This window comes from Schistocerca nitens, chromosome 2 (genome assembly GCF_023898315.1).
Source record: "Schistocerca nitens isolate TAMUIC-IGC-003100 chromosome 2, iqSchNite1.1, whole genome shotgun sequence".
NCBI classification, from domain to species: Eukaryota; Metazoa; Arthropoda; class Insecta; order Orthoptera; family Acrididae; genus Schistocerca; species Schistocerca nitens.
Window position 1 is genome coordinate 673,178,704 of NC_064615.1, and position 21,354 is coordinate 673,200,057.

Below are 21,354 nucleotides of genomic sequence, written 5' to 3' on the forward strand. Positions count from 1 at the left end.
GTTCTTGTATAATATATTTGTCCAATGAATACCCGTTTATCATCTGCATTTCTTCTTCGTGTAGCAATTTTAATGGCCAGTAGTGTAGATATTCTTCTCCAGTGTCAAACTACGTCCACTGTGCGGTTTGAGGATATGCTTATACAATCCAAAAGAGGCATTTCCTATGAGATATTGGGCATTTTGGGGTTTTGTATGCCTGGAAGGAACTTGTCCTCAGATCCATTGTGCCATTTATGATGAATCTCCACAGTTCACAGTTTTGAAAAACGTTATAATCGCAGTCCTTCCCATATGCTTTTCGGTATTCGCCATCAGCTACTGCCATTAGAACTATAGACGAGTTTCCTTTATAGCCGGTATGCTTCGAGTTGTGAGGGTGGACAATCCTTATTTTTCCCATCAACGGCGCCCAAGCAATTCGGGAAATTAGCGATCGTTTCAGATTTCTGGGCAACTGATTCCCATTTCTTCTTATCTGGACCAGGAATGCGTGGAGGAAAACACAAAACCTAGTATCAACCGTGTGAGAACCGTATATGTGTGAAAGAGTTTCATTCATTTTCGGTTGCTGCGAGAATTGAACCGAATGGAATGGAACCGCATGCGTGCGAGACAGGTCGAAGGGGCTAATACAAGGCAACAACAATTCTGTTCAGCGCGTCTGAATGCTGACTTCACAGACACTCCTAACCTGTGGTGTACACAGATGCTTGCAGACGGTGAACCTGTCGTACAACGCGGTCTCGACACTGAGCGACGGCATGTTGGCGTCGCTGGACAGCGTAGACGTGGTGGACCTGAGGGGGAACCCCGTGGACTGCGGCGAGTGCGCGCTGCTGCGGCTGCGCACGTGGTTGCGGGCCACGCCCGCCCGCGTGCTGCCGCTGGGCCCCGGGGACGACTCGGCGGCGCTGAGGTGCGCGCGGCCGCCGCTGCTGGCAGGGCAGCCGGTGGGGCAGGCGCCGACTCGGCCCTCGGCTTGCGCGCGGCCGGCGCGGACGCCGGCGCCTTCGACGGGCGGCTCTCCGCTGCTGGCTGCCGTGCTGTCGGGCCTCGCCGCCTGCGCCGCGCTGCTGCTGGCCGCCGCCGCCTGCTACCGCTACCGCTTCGAGATCGCCTACACCGCGCACCTGCTCAGGCTGCGCAAGCGGGCCCGCCGGAGGCGTCGCGACGCCGGCGTCACAGGCGTCGATGACTTCCTGTTCGACGCGTTCATCCTCTACAGGTGTGTAGGCTGGTTGACACTTGACGGGACTGAACGCTTTCCTAATGAGAACATTTGAGGCCCCCGACAGAGACACTCACAAGGGAACCTCCCCATCGCACCCCCCTCAGATTTAGTTATAAGTTGGCACAGTGGATAGGCCTCGAAAAACTGAACACAGATCAATCGAGAAAACAGGAAGAAGTTGTGTGGAACTATGAAAATATAAGCAAAATATGCCGGCCGAAGTGGCCGCGCGGTTCTGGCGCTGCAGTCTGGAACCGCGAGACCGCTACGGTCGCAGGTTCGAATCCTGCCTCGGGCATGGATGTGTGTGATGTCCTTAGGTTAGTTAGGTTTAACTAGTTCTAAGTTCTAGGGGACTAATGACCTCAGCAGTTGAGTCCCATAGTGCTCAGAGCCATTTTTAAGCAAAATATACAAACTGAGTAGTCCATGCGCAAGATAGGCAACGTCAAGGATAATGTAAGCATAGGAGCGCCGTGGTCCCGTGGTTAGCGTGAGCAGATGCGGAACGAGAGGTCCTTGGTTCATGTATTCCCTGGAGTGAAAAGGTTACTTTCTTTATTTTCGCAAAGTTATGATCTGTCCGTTCGTTCATTCACGTCTCTGTTCACTGTAATAAGTTTAGTGTCTGTGTTTTGCGACCGCACCGCAAAACCGTGCGATTAGTAGACGAAAGGACGTGCCTCTCCAATGGGAACCGAAAACATTTGATCACAAGGCCATAGGTCAACCGATTCCTCCATAGGAAAACACGTCTGATATATTCTATACGACACTGGTGACGGCATGTGCGTCACATGACAGTAATATGTTGTCGACCCACCTAACTTGTACATTTGGCGAATGGGTAAAAAGATTCTTCTACCTGCCCGATTTAGGTTTTCTTGTGGATGTGATAATCACTCCCAAAAAAGTGATGAAAACATAAGAGTTTGTAACATAAACTGTAAATAAAAAATTAAACTCTTCACTCGAGGGAAGACTTGAACCAAGGACCTCTCGTTCCGCATCTGCTCACGCTAACCACGGGAGAAGGGCGCTCCTGAGCTCACCCTCTCCTTGATGTTGCATATCTTGCACATGGACTACTCAGTTTGTATATTTCCTTATTTCTCATAATTCCACACAACTTCTTCCTGTTTTCTCGATTGATCTGTGCTCAGTTTTCAAGGCCTATCCACTGTGCGAACTTATAATTAAATCTGAGGGGGGTGCGATGGGGAGGTTCCCTTGTCAGAAACAGGCGAGTTAGGGCGAGCCACTCCGAAAGACCGCGCCTACTCGTCATCCCCGATTTCGTCCAAATTAATGCAAGGCTTGCCCAGAAATGAAAGTGACGGAAGTGGGAGTTCCAGACGACCGAGTGCTTAGAAAAAAAAGTTGGCGAGGTGAGAGTAGAACTCGAGAACGGAGGGTTCCGTACAAACTGAACTGTGTATACAGTCTCGAGACAAACTGTCACGAAATTTTAACCCTGGATAGCTGATGCCAGTAGGAATAAAAATTACCAATGTTGTGGAGGTCGACAACGCACAATTTTTAAACTACGGCAACTTGATGCTCCAACTGGCCGCGGGATTTCCCTGTTTCCGGTGCATGGGGGCTTAATTAAAATGCAATAATTTTAATAGCTGTGTTTCCGGTTGCGAAGTCTCGTAACCGGTTGGCCCTGAGTAGTATTAGTACGCAATCTCAGCCGGCCGAAGTGGCCGTGCGGTTAAAGGCACTGCAGTCTGGAACCGCAAGACCGCTACGGTCGCAGGTTCGAATCCTGCCTCGGGCATGGATGTTTGTGATGTCCTTAGGTTAGTTAGGTTTAACTAGTTCTAAGTTCTAGGGGACTAATGACCTCAGCAGTTGAGTCCCATAGTGCTCAGAGCCATTTTACGCAATCTGACTGCATAAAATAACAATAAAGAATGACAAGAAATTTCCGTTAACACAATTGATTAATTAAGTCCCCTGCAACTATAAAAGCTAAGAAACAACAAAGCACAAGTGTAACTGTTCTGTGTGTTGTAGTGTGATTCAACGTACATGTATCTGGCACGGTTCTTCCTCAATACGACAAGATATTTTAAACACCATTTACAATGAACTAATTGAAAAACCAGAAATACTATAATTGCACATAGAAACCAGAATTACAAGTCTAATACATGAACACGAGCCAGATGCTTTGATGACTGATCCTGTGACCAAGAGGCATTGTCATTAAAGAAATGTGAAATAATAATTTTTTTTACCTCAATATATATTGACAAAAAATACACTGATCATTGCAACATCTTCCATCTACACATTACACAAACCGAACAGCATCTACTGTCTCGCCCAACAGAACAACTGCACACGACATCCTCTGAACTAGTACTGCCCTCGACATCCTCTCAACAAGTACTGCCCATGGCAACCTCTGAACTACTACTGCACCAGTGGAGGCGGCGGAATAATAATCTTTGGCGCAATCTCTGGCGCTGTGACTCAGTGTAGCCACCTTTCACCGGATGCTCTGGACTACGCAAGACGGCGAATGCTTTGCCTGCCGGAGATGGCGTTGTATCCAAGGCGGTCCGCACGCTCGGTGGTAGCGCACCAACCTTCCAATCTGGCCGCGCGGGACTAGCCGAGCGGTCTTGGGCGCTGTAGTCATGGACTGTGCGGCTTGTCCCGGCGGAGGTTCGAGTCCTCCCTCGAGCATGTGTGTGTGTGTGTGCGTGTGTTTGTCCTTAGGATAATTTAGGCTAAGTAGTGTGTAAGCTTAGGGACTGATGACCTTGGCAGTTAAGTCCCTTAAGATTTCACACATGACCTTCCATTCTGGGAGCCTGGGGGCGAATCAGCCGGGGTCCCGACACATCCATTGTAGTTTCATGATAAGACATACCGGGAACAAACGCGTCAACAGCTGTTACTTCGCGTACAGAAAGTCTTTTACAAATTGTGTCGGCCCTAAAAAGGGCCTTTTTTGTAACTAGGACATTGTTTACTTGAAGCAGGTGCTCGAACTGACGACCCTCTGTAGCGACACATGCTTGGTAACGTCGAACGGTATTTTGCCGAACTATTTCAAAGATTCCTGTCATTGCTCTGATGTGATTGGCGGCATGTTGGATGCGGTCCATTAATCCCTCTTCGCTTCTAGGTGGTTCGCGTCCGGGCGAGTGAACTAGAACCTTGAAAAATCCCCAGAGGAAAATGTCCGGTGGCGTGAGGTCTGGTGATCGCGGGGGGGGGGGGGGGGGGGGGGGGGCGCGTGTCCTGCGAGCACCTCTGCCATTTACCCGGCCGTCGAAGAGTTCATTTCAATATCCGCACACAGCACGACACTGTTATGTGCGGGTGCCCCATCATGCTGCAACCACATGCTAGCCGTTTGCCCACGGGAACATTTTCCAGCCGGCCGGGTATAGTTTCTCGCAAATAGTGAAGGACATTTGCCCCAGTAAGTAGAGGAGGTAGACGGACCGGCACAATCAGATGGTCACCCACAGTGCTTGCCCAAATGATGAGCGAAAATCGTTCCCCGTGTCCATGTACGTACGTGACGTGGGATTTTCCCCTTGCCCAGTAATGAACGTTTCGAGTGTTGTAAAGACCATCCCTATGGAAGGTGCGCTCGTAGGTAAACAACACAATGGTGGGGAAGTCGGGATCTCGTGGAACACGTTGCAGAAACCACCGGTAAAATCCTAGCCTGTGTTCATAGGCCACCACAGGATTTAGGTCGTGGACAGGGTAGAAACTAAATGGGTACTGGCTGTCATCCCTCAAAATCTCTCAGACTAACCCATGAGTGACCCCATGTCGTGCCCAGCCGCTCGAGTACTTGTCATAGGTGCTTCCTCGAAGCGCTCGAGAGCAGTCTCTTCATATGCAGCATCCCGTAGTGTTCGAGGTCTTCCAGCGTCACCATGATACCCCTCTAATGAACCTGTTTCGCCAAGTCGCCGGTGAATTGCTGTAAACGTTTGCGGGTGTGGGTGGCGTCTTGCTGGGACCGTTCCTCATACATCCGTCGAGCTTCATGCGTATTACCGTCGGCTAGTCCATACATAAAAACCATATCTCGTTGTTCTTCAAACGAATACTGTGCCGCCATGCCTACTAAATGACTAAATCGCAGGTGACGTTTGTATGCTCCGAAGCGAAGCTTACGTGTCAATGCCTCTGGCGTGAGGTTGAGACAAACAACAAGACCTATTCGACACGTAAGCGTTATCACGTTGGGGCAATGACGGGGCGAAGGACGTTTATATGTGTGAACCGACAACCATAGCGCTGCCCGTCAACCAACGAACGGCAACAGGCCAATCCTACGGCCAATCGCAGCGCGTGGCGCCAAGTTTCCATAGTTTAAAAATGGTGCGTTGCCGACCTACACAACATTTGTAATTTTGGTTCCTACTGGCATCAGCTATCCAGTGTTAAAATTTCCTGCCGCAACTTTCCTCCTGCCTGTATGGATAGTTAAACCATTCTCGGAAAAAGAGGATCTCGGCGATTTTTCGCTGCTATCGACACTGCATTCCGCCAACGAACCATAGACTTTAGCTTGTGACATAAATTTCGGCTTGACTGTCTACCCATTAGTGAGCAAAAGAGGTCTTAAAAGATGGATAGGCAAACAGACTGTGTGATAACGAGTGCCGATTTTTTTCTTCATGTCATATAACTACAAATTAGCAGTTTGCGAATTTCTTCCTGTAGTTGCAGCGTTAAACCTTGATTATCAGCAAATTTTATGAACAGAGATAAACGGAAGTAAGCTGTAGGTCCTGGCGAGTAAGTTGGCGAGTATCAAAGTATGTAACATAAATGGCGATATCTTTTGACTGCATTGGCTTAGAACCTTCCCTTTTTTACACCTCTTGGAGACCCTAGACAGTAATATGTCTGATGTGTCGGCAGCGGGGCCAACACCTTGTAGATCGAAGTGGCTGAAAGTGCACGCTAAACTAACGCAGACGGGCGTGAAGTACTGGAACATGAGACTTATTAATGAATAAGACGAAAAGTACGTAGCTGGAATAATATACTTAACTTTATTCTCTTGTTGGAATACATCTCTTGAATAGTAGTAAGCTATAAGCACTGATACAAATGGCGCCTTGCTAGGTAGTAGCTATGGAATAAGCTGAAGGCTATTCTATCAGTCTCTCGGCAAATGAGAGGAAGACTTGGTAGGTCTGGTCGCAAGCTATGTCGTCCGTACAACTGGGGCGAGGTCTAGTCCGTGTATTGTGACCTGCCATGTGGTGGCGCTAGGATTGCGATTACACAGTGGCGACACGCGGGTCCGACATGTACTACAGGACCGCGGCCGATTTAAGTTACCACCTAGCAAGTGTGGTGTCTAGCGGTGACACCACAATGTCCATAAGATTAAACTTGATACGCCTAACCGTTCCCGAGAAAGAGGATTCTGAACTGTCGGACAGACAGACTGACAGACAGCAAAGTGATTTTGCAATGGTTCCGTTCTTTACCAACTGGGATAGAGAACCCCAAGAATATCATTTCTGGCAGGTGACGAGCGAGGCATGAGCCATTTACATTAACGTGGTTTCCAGGCAGCAATTGGTACAGCGGCGAGAATACAGAACAGTAATCAGAGAATAGTAGGGTCGAGTCTCTAGGCGGAAGCTTTCTTATTTTTAATCTTTGCGTTACTTAGACTACAAATAAACGAAAATTATGTTCATTATATTGTGTGGAGACAGTCAAATGAAAAACGAACACCCGCCACAGCGGGACCATGGAATGATTCTGTTAAAAAGTGATCACCACACGCGTTAAGACGTTTATTCCACTCGGAGATGAGACGATAAGTTCCTGTTTCGTACTGTAGAGCGTGGTCGGCCGTTGACGACCACATAACCACATCCATTCTATACTTCCTCGTCCAACTCAAACTGATGTCCACGCATGTCTTTCTTCAAGTCGCCAAAGATGTTAAAAACACACGGCGAAAGATTCTCGCTGGAGGGAGGATGTTGTAGTGTTTCCTAACCATGTCGCTGAAGCTCAGCCTTCATCTGATTGGCAGTGGTGGAAGGGGGGGAGGGGGCGGGTGCGTTATGGTACAATAGGATGATTCTGTCCAACAGCATTCCAACAATTCCAACAGGCCAAGGGCAAAGGGGAACATCCCATATCTCCCACACCAAAGAAATCGTCATGATGAACTCCTCGATCGCAGGGGCCCTCCGCCCATCGAGTTCCTCGAGCATGGAACCACAACCAGTAGTGCGCAACGCTATGAAGGCACTTTGCAGAAGCCCCGTCGTGCCATAAAGTCAGAACATCCAGGGATGCTGTCGGATGGAATCATCCTGTGGCACGATAACGCCCGCCCCCACACTGCCAATCGGGCGAAGGATACATTTCAGCGAGTTGATTGGTACAAACTGTAACATTCTCCGTATAGCCTGCATCTTTCACTGCGAGATTTTCACATCTTTGGCAACGTAAAAAAAGCGTGGACGTCGGTTCGAGTCGGACAAGGAACAGAAAGAATGAGTCCGATTGTGGATACTTCAGTGGCCGACCGCGTTCTACGAAACAGGAACTCATCATATCGTCTCCCAATGGGCTTACTTTTGAATGGAATCATTCCCTGGTCTTTGTGGCGGATTTCGGTTATTATTTGACTAACTCTTATATTTATTAATATTCTGATAAAAATGTAGAAAAGGAAAGGCAAATAATGTCTTCATTACTTCACCAAAATTTGGTAAATACTTACAACCACCTCATACAATTATCTTTTGGCTTATGTGATGAAGTCCTACGTGCAAGAGAACAATTTCGTTTTCTCTTAATTATTCAAAGAGATTTTTCAGGATGAAGAAGAGGCATCATTGTCCAATACTAAAAAGTTTCCTCCCAGAGATACTCCGCTAATGTAACCCTGCATTGTCGGTTTTTTATAGACACATCAAGAAAAGTTTTGCATAACCCCAGTTCCCAGAAATCCTGAAGATAGACGTTGACTGTGGATATTTGTACCACAGTAATAGTCCCTTTCACTGTTCAGAGATGTCACTAAACCCGCCCAAAGATGTACACAACCATGCACGAGCAGCACCTATTAGACAGAGAGGGTCCGCCAGCCGATCAGTTCCAGTCATTCCACCCACCAGGAAGGAGGTACACGGCTCGTGTTGCCTGTAGTTCAACCAAGCCTAGACGGTCAATACCGCGGTTCGATCGCGTCCACATTGTTACTTTATGCCAGGAAGGTCTCTCAACAACGTAAGTGTCCAGGCATCTCGGAGTGAACCAAAGCGATGTTGTTCGGACATGGAGGAGATACAGAAAGACAGGAACTGTTGATGACACGCCTCGTTCACGCCGCGCAAGGGCTACTACTGCAATGGATGACCGCTACCTATGGATTATGGCTCAGAAGAACCATGACAGTAACGCCACCATGTTGAATAATGCTTTTCGTGCAGCCACAGGAGGTCGTGTTACGACTCAAACTGTGCGCTATAGGCTGCATGAACGCAACTCCACTCCCGACGTCCATGGCGAGATCCACCTTTGCTGCCACGGCACCATGCAGCGCGGTACAGATGTGCCCAACAACATGCCGAATGGACCGCTCAGGATTGGTATCACGTTCTCTTCACTGATGAGTGCCGCATATGCCTTCAACCAGACAATGTCGGAGACCTGTTTGGAGGTAACCCTGTCAGGCTGAATGTCTTAGACACAACGTCCAGCGAGTGCAGCAAGGTGGAGGTTCCCTGCTGTTTTGGGGTGGCATTATGTGGGGCCGACGTACGACGCTGGTGGTCATGGAAGGCGCGGTAACGGCTGTACGATACGTGAATGCCACCCTCCGACCGATAGTGCAACCATATCGGCAGCATATTGGCGAGGCATTCGTCGTCATGGACGACAATTCGCGCCCCCACCGTGCACATCTTGAGAATGACTTTCTCCAGGTTAAAAACATCGATCGACTAGGATGGTCAGCATGTTCTCCAGACATGAACCCTATCGATCATTCCTGGGGTAGATTGAAAAGGGTTGTCTATGGGCGACGTGACCCACCATTAACTCTGAGGGATCTACGCCGAAACGCCGTTGAGGAGTGGTACAATCTGGACTAACAGTGCCTTAATGAACTTGTGGATAGTATGCCAGCACAAATACAGGCATGCATCAGTGCAAGAGGACGTGGTATAGGGTATTAGAGGTACCGGTGTGTACAGCAATCTGGACCACCACATCTGAAGGTCTCACTGTATGGTGGTACAACATGCAGTGTGTGATTTTCATGAGCAATGAAAAGGACGGAAATGATGTTTATGTGGATCTCTATTGTAATTTTCTCTACAGGTTCTGGAACTCTCGAAACAGAGGTGATGCAGAACTTTTTTGATGTGTGTATTTAGATAAAGAATTAGACTGAAAAGCTTCAAAACCGCTCTTATCTCACCGAGAATGAACAAGAAATCACATTCCAAAAAGACTGTATCAAAGTACATTCCACTGTTCATCAGCACCTATCCTCGCTAATATTAAGCGAAAAGATGCATTATGTATGGTTTGATGGCAAACTGTGTGGTGAGGCAGAACCTTTTATGAATATAAATCAAGTTTGTTTTTCTATGCAGTTTTAAAACAACCATGTACTCGCCAAAATGGGGCGCTTTTAACGTGTGCTAGATGCCGAGAAAATTACTGCTTCCCTGTTTTAGTAAATGTATATAATTTTATATACGAATTTCTCTTGTTCGCCTTACAGTTCCCTCCTGAAAATTTATAAGCAGTTCCAAATTTCCCTTTGCCTTTCGATACATGCCTTCTATCAAAACAGTAATAAGTACATTATATTACACGTTATTTCGGTTTATTTGTAGTGTAAGTGAAGTAAAAATTGAAAATAAAAAAGTCATCAGCGGGTGGGATTTGATCCCATCATCCTGGAATTATCGTTCAGTATTCCTCCCGTTGCGCCATCCGCCACTTGGTGACAGGGAATGGGTGATGCCTCGCCGGACCCGCGTCAAAAATGCTATTTATTTATTAAACGCATGGCCATCTGGAGCCCCCAACTCTGTCACCCTCATTTCTAGCCATGCCCTGCGTATGTCATAAATTTGTACGAAATCGAAACGAAGAGTACGCGCGGTCCCCTTGTCATTTCCGCATGCAAGTTTCATAATGCACGCAGGTGTGCAGTTAAGCCATCTGTCGGATGGCCAGGGCAGTTAGACGTACAGGAAAGACGTGTCGCGTTCTCGCGCAGGCTTTTGTGTGCTCTGTCGCAGGTTCTTGTCAGTAAGCTATACGGCGTGATCATTGAGGACACCCGTTCCTGGACTGATTACTTTGTGATGGAGTTTAAAAACAGGGAAAGATGGGGTAGGGTGGCCAGGGCAGGAAAAGTGGCAATTGGATTTTTTTTCCCCTGAACAGTACTGCCGTCTGCCGAGAAGTAACCACACTAGTTCTAATATACTCCATCACTGTCGTCAGCGAGTTTGACAGAAAAATCTCGTTCCATTGTTTGTAGTAAAAACTTTTCCGATTTTCAGTCGTTTGATGTAAGTCAGTTATTCTTGTTACCTTACTTATACGAGGACTAATAGTTTACAATATCCATCTTTAAGCAATTTATTTGGATTTACAGATGTAGTTGCTTAGGTTTTCTTTCTGTTTGGCAGTTTTATCTGCGAAACATTTCTACTGAAAAGGTCTGCTGCAGCCACTAGGTATTGTTTCAGATACTGGGACAAAACACGCTTTGAAAATATGTCCAGAATTCAAAGCAACAAACATGGGATCCTGTTGCGTCAGAAAATGCAGTTTAGATCGAAAAGAATGATAAAATGCCCTTTTTTACAGCAGGAAAAAGATAGCACACTGAAATGAAACGTTATAGGAAAAAATAAAGCTGCAGTAGTTGAAAAAAATATTACGGGAAGCGTAAGGAGTATGTTCAATGGTTCAAATGGTTCAAATGGTTCAAATGGCTCTGAGCACTATGGGACTCAACTGCTGTGGTCATCAGTCCCCTAGAACTTAGAACTACTTAAACCTAACTAACCCAAGGACATCACACACATCCATGCCCGAGGCAGGACTCGAACCTGCGACCGTAGCAGTCGCACGGTTCCGGACTGCGCGCCTAGAACCGCGAGACCACCGCGGCCGGCGAGTATGTTCAATAAAGAACAAGAAATTATAGATTATATTTGTGATATGAAAAAGCTATTTATTTGCAGCGAAGGACCTGTAGACATTAGCATTTCAACTGGCATTTTATATTAATGACCTATACGGAAAAGTGGCCAGCACTAATCACTTTACACCCACAGGAAAGCAAAAGTCAATGGACTGTAAGTCTTCAGACAAACAATTATAGTTTTCATTTACTATTTCCTTTTTCAGTTAAAATATTTAGTGTGATATAATACGTAGATTCAAAATGTGTAAGCGGCCAGCCTTTGTTAGTAATGACTGGTGAAAATTCAATTTCCCTTAGAGTGGTCGTTATATACAAAGAGCAACAGCTCTTGTGGAAATTGAGATTCAAAAATTATATAAATAAGGCTTTAAGCACTCAGGCTTGTGGTAAGTTGCTTGCTTTTTGCAAACCATTTTCTCCTGGATCGAACCAATATTTTGCTCAAAAAGAAAAAAAAAAAAGAAAAAAAAAGCTTGCGGAGCTCACTGACAAAGGAACTAATGAAAGCTTGTGACAGTAAGACTACTGGCATGTCTCTCGGTAATACTCATGTAGCGACTTCGTCGAGCAAACATTTGCTTTTATTTACCGCGCAGCAAGAGCTGCCAAGCGCGAGCTTTTCGAACATGAACGTTTCTGTGGGCATTGACCAAGCTTTCACTGACTGTGAGGATCATCAAAATGGTACTGACAGAATCGTTCACTGCCCATTCTGAAATGGTTTCCGTAGCCAGCCGGGTAACTGTCTATCAGATCTTTGATTGAAAGTCTATGTAATGACCGAATCATGAAAGGAAGACAGAAAAAAGAAAAATCACCCGAGTATGAATATTAGTTGAAGAGGCGCACACCGCGTACGCATTGAGAAACCATTGATTTCACGCGCACCGATTGCGAATTGGAAGTAAAAAGCGACGCAGTCACGAATCATCTACAAGCAAACAGCCTCAAACGCCGTATACACTTGCAAGGTACGGGGGTATAATGTCTATGAAACTTCAAGAGTTCATTACTGCTATCTGACTTATTGGTTCTGTTTAACGTAGCGAATACAAACCCAGTGTCGTTTGCATCGAATTAATATGATAATTTATTTTATTGTTGTTGTTTTTTGGGGAAGGAGACCAGACAGCGAGGTCATCGGTCTCATTGGATTAGGGAAGGACGGGGAAGGACGTCGGCCGTGCCCTTTGAAAGGAACCATCCCGGCATTTGCCTGGAGCGAATTAGGGAAATCACGGAAAACCTAAATCAGGATGGCCGGACGCGGGATTGAACCGTCGTCCTCCCGAATGCGAGTCCAGTGTCTAACCACTGCGCCACCTCGCTCGGTAATTTATTTTATTAATAAAACTCTTATTCTATCAGTAGTTTGCTATCTACGGAAATGATAACGCTTTGATTATGGTCTGTTAATAAATCTTACATTTATTCATTAAAAACAGGATGAGCAATATTCCTAACCTAAAACATTACAGTCAAATTAATTCCATAAACTAACTATCCTACCACTGGCACAATGGAGGCTCTATCCCTAATCGTCCCTTTCCTTAACTTACGTAGGTTAATACTGGCCACGCAAGCTGCTTTTGCTGAAGTTCCACCTAGACGGACACAGAATCAGAGAGCTCAAACAAAGAGCTAGTGGAGCGCGTACTCAATTTCAATTACAATGCCCTACTTTGGCAGATGTTTGCTCTAATATCACCGTACTTCACCACGTAGATTACGACAGTCGCCCCAGGCACCAGCGTGATCCGTGTGAGCTCTTGCGGAGCAGACCCTCAGCGTCCGCCTCGCACCACCGCCGACACCAGAGTCCAGATCTTGTTGCCGCCGAACTGTGCCGTTCCTCGCAAATGTATCCATGCGCGTTTTTTGACCAATCAGGACTCTGAATTTTCGCGCGGTTCTTGTTGCCGCCAAACTTTGCCGTTCCTCTCACATGTATTCCTACGCTTTTCGGCCAATCAGGACTCTAAAATTTCGCGCGGGTCTCCCACCTTTCACGGGTCGGTTGTGTCCCGTTGTGTCCCGCACGTACGCTCTCTCGCTCTCGCTCTCTCTCTCTCTCTCTCTCTCTCTCTCTCTCTCTCTCTCTCTCTCTTTTCTTCCACCTGTGAGGTCTCCGGCTCCCCCAATACCCCCTGTGGTCACAAGACGACAAAGCAGCCGCCGTGTGAAGCGCCGGCCAGCTGCCGGCCACCTCGCTTGTTCGACATGACAAACAACTCTTTCCTGTGTCCGTCCAAACCACCTTCCCATTGATAATATGCACGGTTCTAAAATCTTACGTACCAGTATTAACCTTCATATGTTGATACTAGTATCGCTCTGTCAAATGGCTCTCTCTATCCGCGTGTTATCTGTCATATATTATTTTCTGAATAAATATCGTGTAAGGTGCTAAAATCAGCCACCTTACACAAGTCATTGGAGAGTGATATGCACTTATTCATATGGCGGTAGTATCGCGCACACAAAAGTGCAGTGTGTTGGCGGAGCAGTCATTTGTACTCAGGTCGCCCGACGGGGATTAGCAGTCTTTGAACGCGGAATGGTAATTGGAGCTAGACGCATAGGCCATTCCATTTCGGAAATCGTTAAGAAATTCATTATTTCGAGATGCATAGTATCAACAGTGCGCCGAGAATATCAAACTTTAGGCATTACCTTTCACCGTGGATAATAATGGTGTGGGCTGTGTTTACATGGAATTAACTGCGTCGTCTGGTCCAAGTGAAACGAACATTGACTGGAAATGGCTATGTTCGTCTTCTTGGAAACTATTTGCTACTATTCATGGACTTAATGTTCGCAAAAAAGATGGAATTTTTATGGATGACAATGCACCATATCACTTGGACAATTCGAGTGAATGATTTGTCCACCTACCGAACATTTATGGGACATAATCGATGTGGTATCGATAGCTACGATGCCACAACGTAGGTGCGCTCTGCTAGGTCGGCACTGCGACAGACACCGACGACAGCGCACTCTAGCCGGGAGGGCTCTACGAGCTCCGCTCCAGATTCTGCCCATTTCATCTAAGAGCAGACGGCCTGGAAACATCGCTTCAACCTCAGGTTGCTATTGAGACTATGTGCTACTTACGACGGGTCTAAGGCTTTGCACCTCATGGAAAAGTTACGTATTCAGTTAATACTGTCATATAGTAAAACCTTTTCTAAGAGCAGTACCGAGAGATTTTCACCTTTTCCTGCTTCTAATCACTTCCTACATTCGGCCTACCCTTCATTTTACAGGAGCAGACCCATGCGCCGCCTTCCAGGCGGGATACAAAAGCCGAGACGTCAGTTCGTGCACAAAATCCTGCACCGGCAACACTTTCGCAGTTACGGACGTCTATTGAGAGAGCATGGCTCAATATTTCTGTAGAGAACTTCCGACGTCTTTCCTAGTCCATGCCACGCCGAGCCGCTGCACTACACCGAGCAAAACGAGGTCCAACACGATATTATGGGGTATCGCATTACTTTTGTCACCTCAGCGTATACATGCCTTCAAACGCCGCAGCAAGGAAGAGGTCGCGAATTCCACGCGAGAGACTGTGACCTCAGACGGACGAGCCAACAGCAGATGCTATGTAAAGGGAGAAGTTAGACTTAAATAACCTGATTCACTAAGGAGGACTTGCAAAGCTTCCCTGTCCGTGGCTCTGGGCTAGGGTTGTTGGTTTTCATCGTACGTTTACCTACATGTAGCTGTGTGTGAGCTACCTTCTGACGAGTACTTGAACCTAAAGCGTTCGCTTACAACAATGCAATCTGGTACCTGCGTCGTTCCTAGTCTTTAGCACCATTCTTTGCTGTGTGTTCCCGACTCTTAACTACTGTCCATGTCTACCTCGTTCGCCTAAAGTCCGAGTCAAAAATGGTTCAAATGGCTCTGAGCACTATGGGACTTACCATCTGAGGTCATCAGTCCCTTAGAACTTCTTAAACCTAACTAACCTAAGGACATCACTAACGTCCATGCCCGAAGCAGGATTCGAACCTGCGACCGTAGTGGTCGCGCGGTTCCAGACTGAAGCGCCTAGAACCGCTCGGCCACATCGGCCGGCCGTCCGAGTCATTCCTTAATGTCTCCCACCACACAGACCTGAAACATTTCCGCTTGACCCCGTCGCTGTTTCACTCCTCTACGCAGCCGCTTGTGTACCACGAAACGGATGACCAAAGATCCTGCTTCACCTCTGATCTGAGAGTGTTATTCGGAAGTAAGTATGTACGACCGACGTCGGGTTACTACTATTAGTGTGACAGGGAACCCTCAAAGTGAGGTTATAAGATACCATTCTTGACACAGAAAATACAAATATAGCAACAGAACTTAAAAATTACCAACTGTAAAATTTAATAATAGCAAAAAAATCTTCGTAACCGATGTTCTTGACAAAGTTTGTAGCATTAACTGGTGAGAAGTGGAACAATAGGGAAACCGCCTTCAGTCTCTCCACTTTATATTTATAAGTGTGTTCGCCGTGTGTTGCGTGTCTACAAAAAATGTAATTAAGTTAGTGTGTCCTAAAACGTTCCTACCAGAATGGAAAATCGTTAAGTTTCGGTATTTATAGAAGCTTCTAAGTTTTCACGGTTAGAAAGTATGTAGATTTAGGCCAAATAAAGGAGAGAAAAAGAAATTACTTCTTACATCATACAGATGAAAGAGTGTGTGAAGCAGTTTCCTGATGTCCGCTAATATAATTTTTTTACACTCCTGGAAATTGAAATAAGAACACCGTGAATTCATTGTCCCAGGAAGGGGAAACTTTATTGACACATTCCTGGGGTCAGATACATCACATGATCACACTGACAGAACCACAGGCACATAGACACAGGCAACAGAGCATGCACAATGTCGGCACTAGTACAGTGTATTTCCACCTTTCGCAGCAATGCAGGCTGCTATTCTCCCATGGAGACGATCGTAGAGATGCTGGATGTAGTCCTGTGGAACGGCTTGCCATGCCATTTCCACCTGGCGCCTCAGTTGGACCAGCGTTCGTGCTGGACGTGCAGACCGCGTGAGACGACGCTTCATCCAGTCCCAAACATGCTCAATGGGGGACAGATCCGGAGATCTTGCTGGCCAGGGTAGTTGACTTACACCTTCTAGAGCACGTTGGGTGGCACGGGATACATGCGGACGTGCATTGTCCTGTTGGAACAGCAAGTTCCCTTGCCGGTCTAGGAATGGTAGAACGATGGGTTCGATGACGGTTTGGATGTACCGTGCACTATTCACTGTCCCCTCGACGATCACCAGTGGTGTACGGCCAGTGTAGGAGATCGCTCCCCACACCATGATGCCGGGTGTTGGCCCTGTGTGCCTCGGTCGTATGCAGTCCTGATTGTGGCGCTCACCTGCACGGCGCCAAACACGCATACGACCATCATTGGCACCAAGGCAGAAGCGACTCTCATCGCTGAAGACGACACGTCTCCATTCGTCCCTCCATTCACGCCTGTCGCGACACCACTGGAGGCGGGCTGCACGATGTTGGGGCGTGAGCGGAAGACGGCCTAACGGTGTGCGGGACCGTAGCCCAGCTTCATGGAGACGGTTGCGAATGGTCCTCGCCGATACCCCAGGAGCAACAGTGTCCCTAATTTGCTGGGAAGTGGCGGTGCGGTCCCCTACGGCACTGCGTAGGATCCTACGGTCTTGGCGTACATCCGTGCGTCGCTGCGGTCCGGTCCCAGGTCGACGGGCACGTGCACCTTCCGCCGACCACTGGCGACAACATCGATGTACTGTGGAGACCTCACGCCCCACGTGTTGAGCAATTCGGCGGTACGTCCACCCGGCCTCCCGCATGCCCACTATACGCCCTCGCTCAAAGTCCGTCAACTGCACATACGGTTCACGTCCACGCTGTCGCGGCATGCTACCAGTGTTAAAGACTGCGATGGAGCTCCGTATGCCACGGCAAACTGGCTGACACTGACGGCGGCGGTGCACAAATGCTGCGCAGCTAGCGCCATTCGACGGCCAACACCGCGGTTCCTGGTGTGTCCGCTGTGCCGTGCGTGTGATCATTGCTTGTACAGCCCTCTCGCAGTGTCCGGAGCAAGTATGGTGGGTCTGACACACCGGTGTCAATGTGTTCTTTTTTCCATTTCCAGGAGTGTATATTCTAAGACCTATATTCCAAGACGTGAGTGCCATAATCTACGCCATTACATATCTTGAGGCGCGATACGACATGTTTAAGAACCTCCAAGCAGTCGCTGGTCTCCTCCACGACCGGACGTAAGCACAATAGAGATTCTGTAGCTTGTTTGGGACAACAGAGCTGAGTCCTCTGTAGCTTCTCATGAAACTAAAAGCTCCACTGCATGATGCGAGGTACAAAATGCGGCATGCAATAATGCACGTACTGCATCCATTCATATTACGCGATGTGAAAGATCCAACACCTTTTTCTCGTATAGCCGATGTGTTCCCATTGTATGATTACAATGACCATAATGGTGGCACCAGCGTGGTATATTGCATGGTTCTTCTCAAGGGCAAAAAAGGCTTCTGGTGTCTGGAGCGGAAACTCGTTTCCATGACCTCTCCCATACCCTGTCTGGTTTCCACTGGGTGTTGCTGAGTCACTGGTTGGTTGGTTGCAGCGGCAGCGACCGCCCTTGGGTGGTAGGCACGCTGGTTCCACTACTGGAGAACGGACCACAGCGCTATCGCATCTGCCTTCATGAGCGAGACTTCCAGCTGGGCACCGTCATTGTCCAGAATATCTCCAGCTCCATGGACCGCAGTCGGCACACCATCGTCGTCCTCTCGAAGAGCTTCCTGTCCAGCCGGGTAAGTTCCCAGCAGCCTCAGTCCCTTAAACAGCGCAACTTCTGCACAAAAGTGCTAGAGGCATTCGCTCGTAAAGCCCTTCTCCCACGGGATTTGGTCGAAGAATGGCTTCAAATGGCTCTGAGCATTATGGGACTTAACTTCTGAGGTTATCAGTCCCCTAGAACTTAGAACTACTTAAACCTAACTAACCTAAGGACATGACACATATCCATGCCCGAGGCAGGATTCGAACCTGCGACCGTAGCGGTCAAGCAGTTCCAGACTGTAGCGCCTAGAACCGCTCGGCCACCCCGGCCGGCTTGGTCGAAGAAGTGACCGACTTTTGTGACGTCACAGCGTCGGATTCCGCGTTGCAAAGCGTGAAAGGCACAATCAGGCACGCCAGATTTTTGCTTCGTGAAGAGAAATGTGGGCAGTGAGATATAAGATCACTTTTTTCATCCAAGTATACTTCGGAGATGTCACACTGGTTTATTCTTTTGCAGATGAAGCCCGCATTTCATGGGAATTATACTACACCTTACTTGGTATGAATATATGCTACTTCAAAGCACCGACACGCTGAGGATCTCGAAAATAGGTCACCTTTGGTGCGGTTGTTTTAATAAAATGACGGGTAACGACATACTGGTGGTGAAAGGGTATTCGTATTTCGTTCTTTTCGTACTCTAATTAGCAAGATATGAAAATTTGCCGTTTCATAACAATGGCATCGAATATTTATCAAAAATGCGTCGCATTTCTTAAATACGTTATAATTAAATACAAGTTAATGAGGTATCGGCGGTAAACGCCTTCAGGAAATCGTAATAGCAAAGACAGAGTGAAAAAACTATTCTCAACAGCAGTGTAATGGATACAAGCGTGGACTTGAATCTGCAAGGTTGCTGGTCCACTTTCAGCATACATTGGGTTGGAGCATAAGTTCATAGCGTTATTGTTTTACATGTTGCTATTTCCTGGTAGGTATGAGTTTATTTCTCGATTGTCATTTTTTATTTTTAGTTCACTGGTGCTATTTGAGTTTGCATATTGTCATTTTGTCATTTGGAATTAGTGAGAGGAGCTGTGAACGCTAGTAAATGGAGTTCCAAGAGGAGAAATCGGAACTTTTCCGACATATCCTTCTGTTTGAGTGCAGTAGAGGGGCGACAGCAGAGGAGGCAGCCAGAAACATTTGTGCCGTGTCCACGGATGACGCAATTGGACAGAGCACGGTAAGAAAACGGTTTTCTCGTTTTAAGGAGGATCGATTTGACATCAGTGACCCTCCACATTCAGGAAGATCTTCGGGGTTTGTCGAAGATCGTTTAAACACATTATTCAACAATGGTTCACGTCAGTATACTTGAGAACTGGCAAATGTGACCAACTGTGACCATTCCATCACCGTGCGACATTTGCATGCAATGGGGAAGGCTAAAAATTTGGTGTATGGGCACCACATGTTCTAGGCCAAAATCACAAAAATCGCCGGGTGGCCATATATGCATCTCTGCCTGCTCGTCATCAACTGACTCGTGAACAGCACCGTCCATTCCTATCATGCATCGTTACTGCTGACGAGAAATTGTGTCTTTATGTTGACTTCAGGACAATAAAGGAATGATGGATCCCGGGCAAAGCAGCAACTCCCCGTACATCGACAACCGCGCATCCATAAAAGATGATGTCTTGCACCTGGTGAAACATCGACGGTGTGGTGTACTACGAATTACTTCCCTGAGATATAACTATCACAGCTAACGTTTATTGTGAGCAACTGAGACGTCTTGCAGACGCAGTCCAAGAACAACGACCAGGAATACTGCTTGAAGTAGTGCTACTCCATGATTACGCCTGTCTGCATTCTGCTAGATTGTCAAAAACCACTATACAGGAATTGGATTGGGAAGTTATTCCACACCCACCTAGTTCACCTGCTCTTGCGCCCTCAAATTTTCATCTTTTCCGACTTCTATGGGGTAAACATAGGGCGAATCACCTACAACTTCCACCGCATATAGTGCGGAAATGGAAAGTGCTGTTCATGTGCGGCTTTCACGGAATGGTTTGGTACTCATGTACTCGTATTGTTAGCCAATCAAAAGATTGTAATAATATTTAGAAAGTGTATTTTTGTGCAAACATACCCTTTTTAAATGGAACAATGCCCATTGAAATTAACAGACTAAAAGAAGGGTAAATCAGAATGTCAGAGGTATTTCTTGAGGAATTCTAGTGCGAATCGTTCACGAGATATTGTATTTTGAAAAGTTCCCACACCGAAACTTGAACAGTACCTGTGGTATAGCAGACACTAAAAAACTACACTAGAGCACACAGCAGTTATGTGGATTCTGACCAGTAACGAGACAACTGACCATCACAGGTCGTGCCCAAAATGATCACCGGCAGCGGCAACGCACGCTTCCAGTCTGGTATACCAAGTGTACCGGTATGAAATGAGAGTTAAGATCAAATGTGTCGATAGGGAACATTTGTTGTGAACGAGACTTAATTTTTGTTTGTTTGGTTGGTATGACATCTGTCAAAGATATTTAGTATACATCAAGTCATGGAACAAACAACATCATATGTTTTCATCGTGTTAACAATGTCGAATTTTGTACCAGAAAGTGATGATTTGCGGAAAGCATTAATTTTTTGTTTTAATTTGAAAAAAAGTGCTGCAGAGTCGCATCGAATGCTTGTCGAGGCATATGGTGATCATGCTCTATCATAAGCAACATGCAAAAGATGGTTTCAACGGTTCAGAAATAATGATTTTGTTGTAAGAAATGAAGAACGTGGAAGACCACCAAGAAAGTTCGAAGACGCCGAATTGCAAGCAATATTGGATGAAGATGATACTTTGAGTCATAAGCAAATGGCAGCAATGCTAAATGTTGCACAAAAAACAATTTCTGACCGCTCGAAAGCTATGGGAAAGATCCAAAAGTGTGGAAAACGGGTGCCACATGAATTGAATGAAAGACAGATGGAAAACCGAAAAACCATTTGTCAAATTTTGCTTCAAAGACATGAAACAAAATCAATTTTGCATCGAACTGTTACTGGCGATGAAAAA

The 21,354-nt window shown here is 46.8% G+C and overlaps 1 protein-coding gene across 1 annotated transcript in view; it reads left to right on the forward strand.

Annotated features, from left to right (window-relative positions):
- Window positions 1-1,084: 1,084 nt before the first annotated feature.
- The window catches only part of LOC126236792 (toll-like receptor 2), a 29,637-nt gene continuing 9,367 nt past the window's right edge, over window positions 1,085-21,354 (forward strand). Inside the window, exons 1-2 of the mRNA XM_049946379.1 lie at window positions 1,085-1,228; window positions 18,092-18,281. Of these exons, the coding sequence (XP_049802336.1) occupies window positions 18,225-18,281 (57 nt within the window). The 5' untranslated portion in view covers window positions 1,085-1,228; window positions 18,092-18,224. The remainder of the gene's footprint in view (window positions 1,229-18,091; window positions 18,282-21,354) is intronic.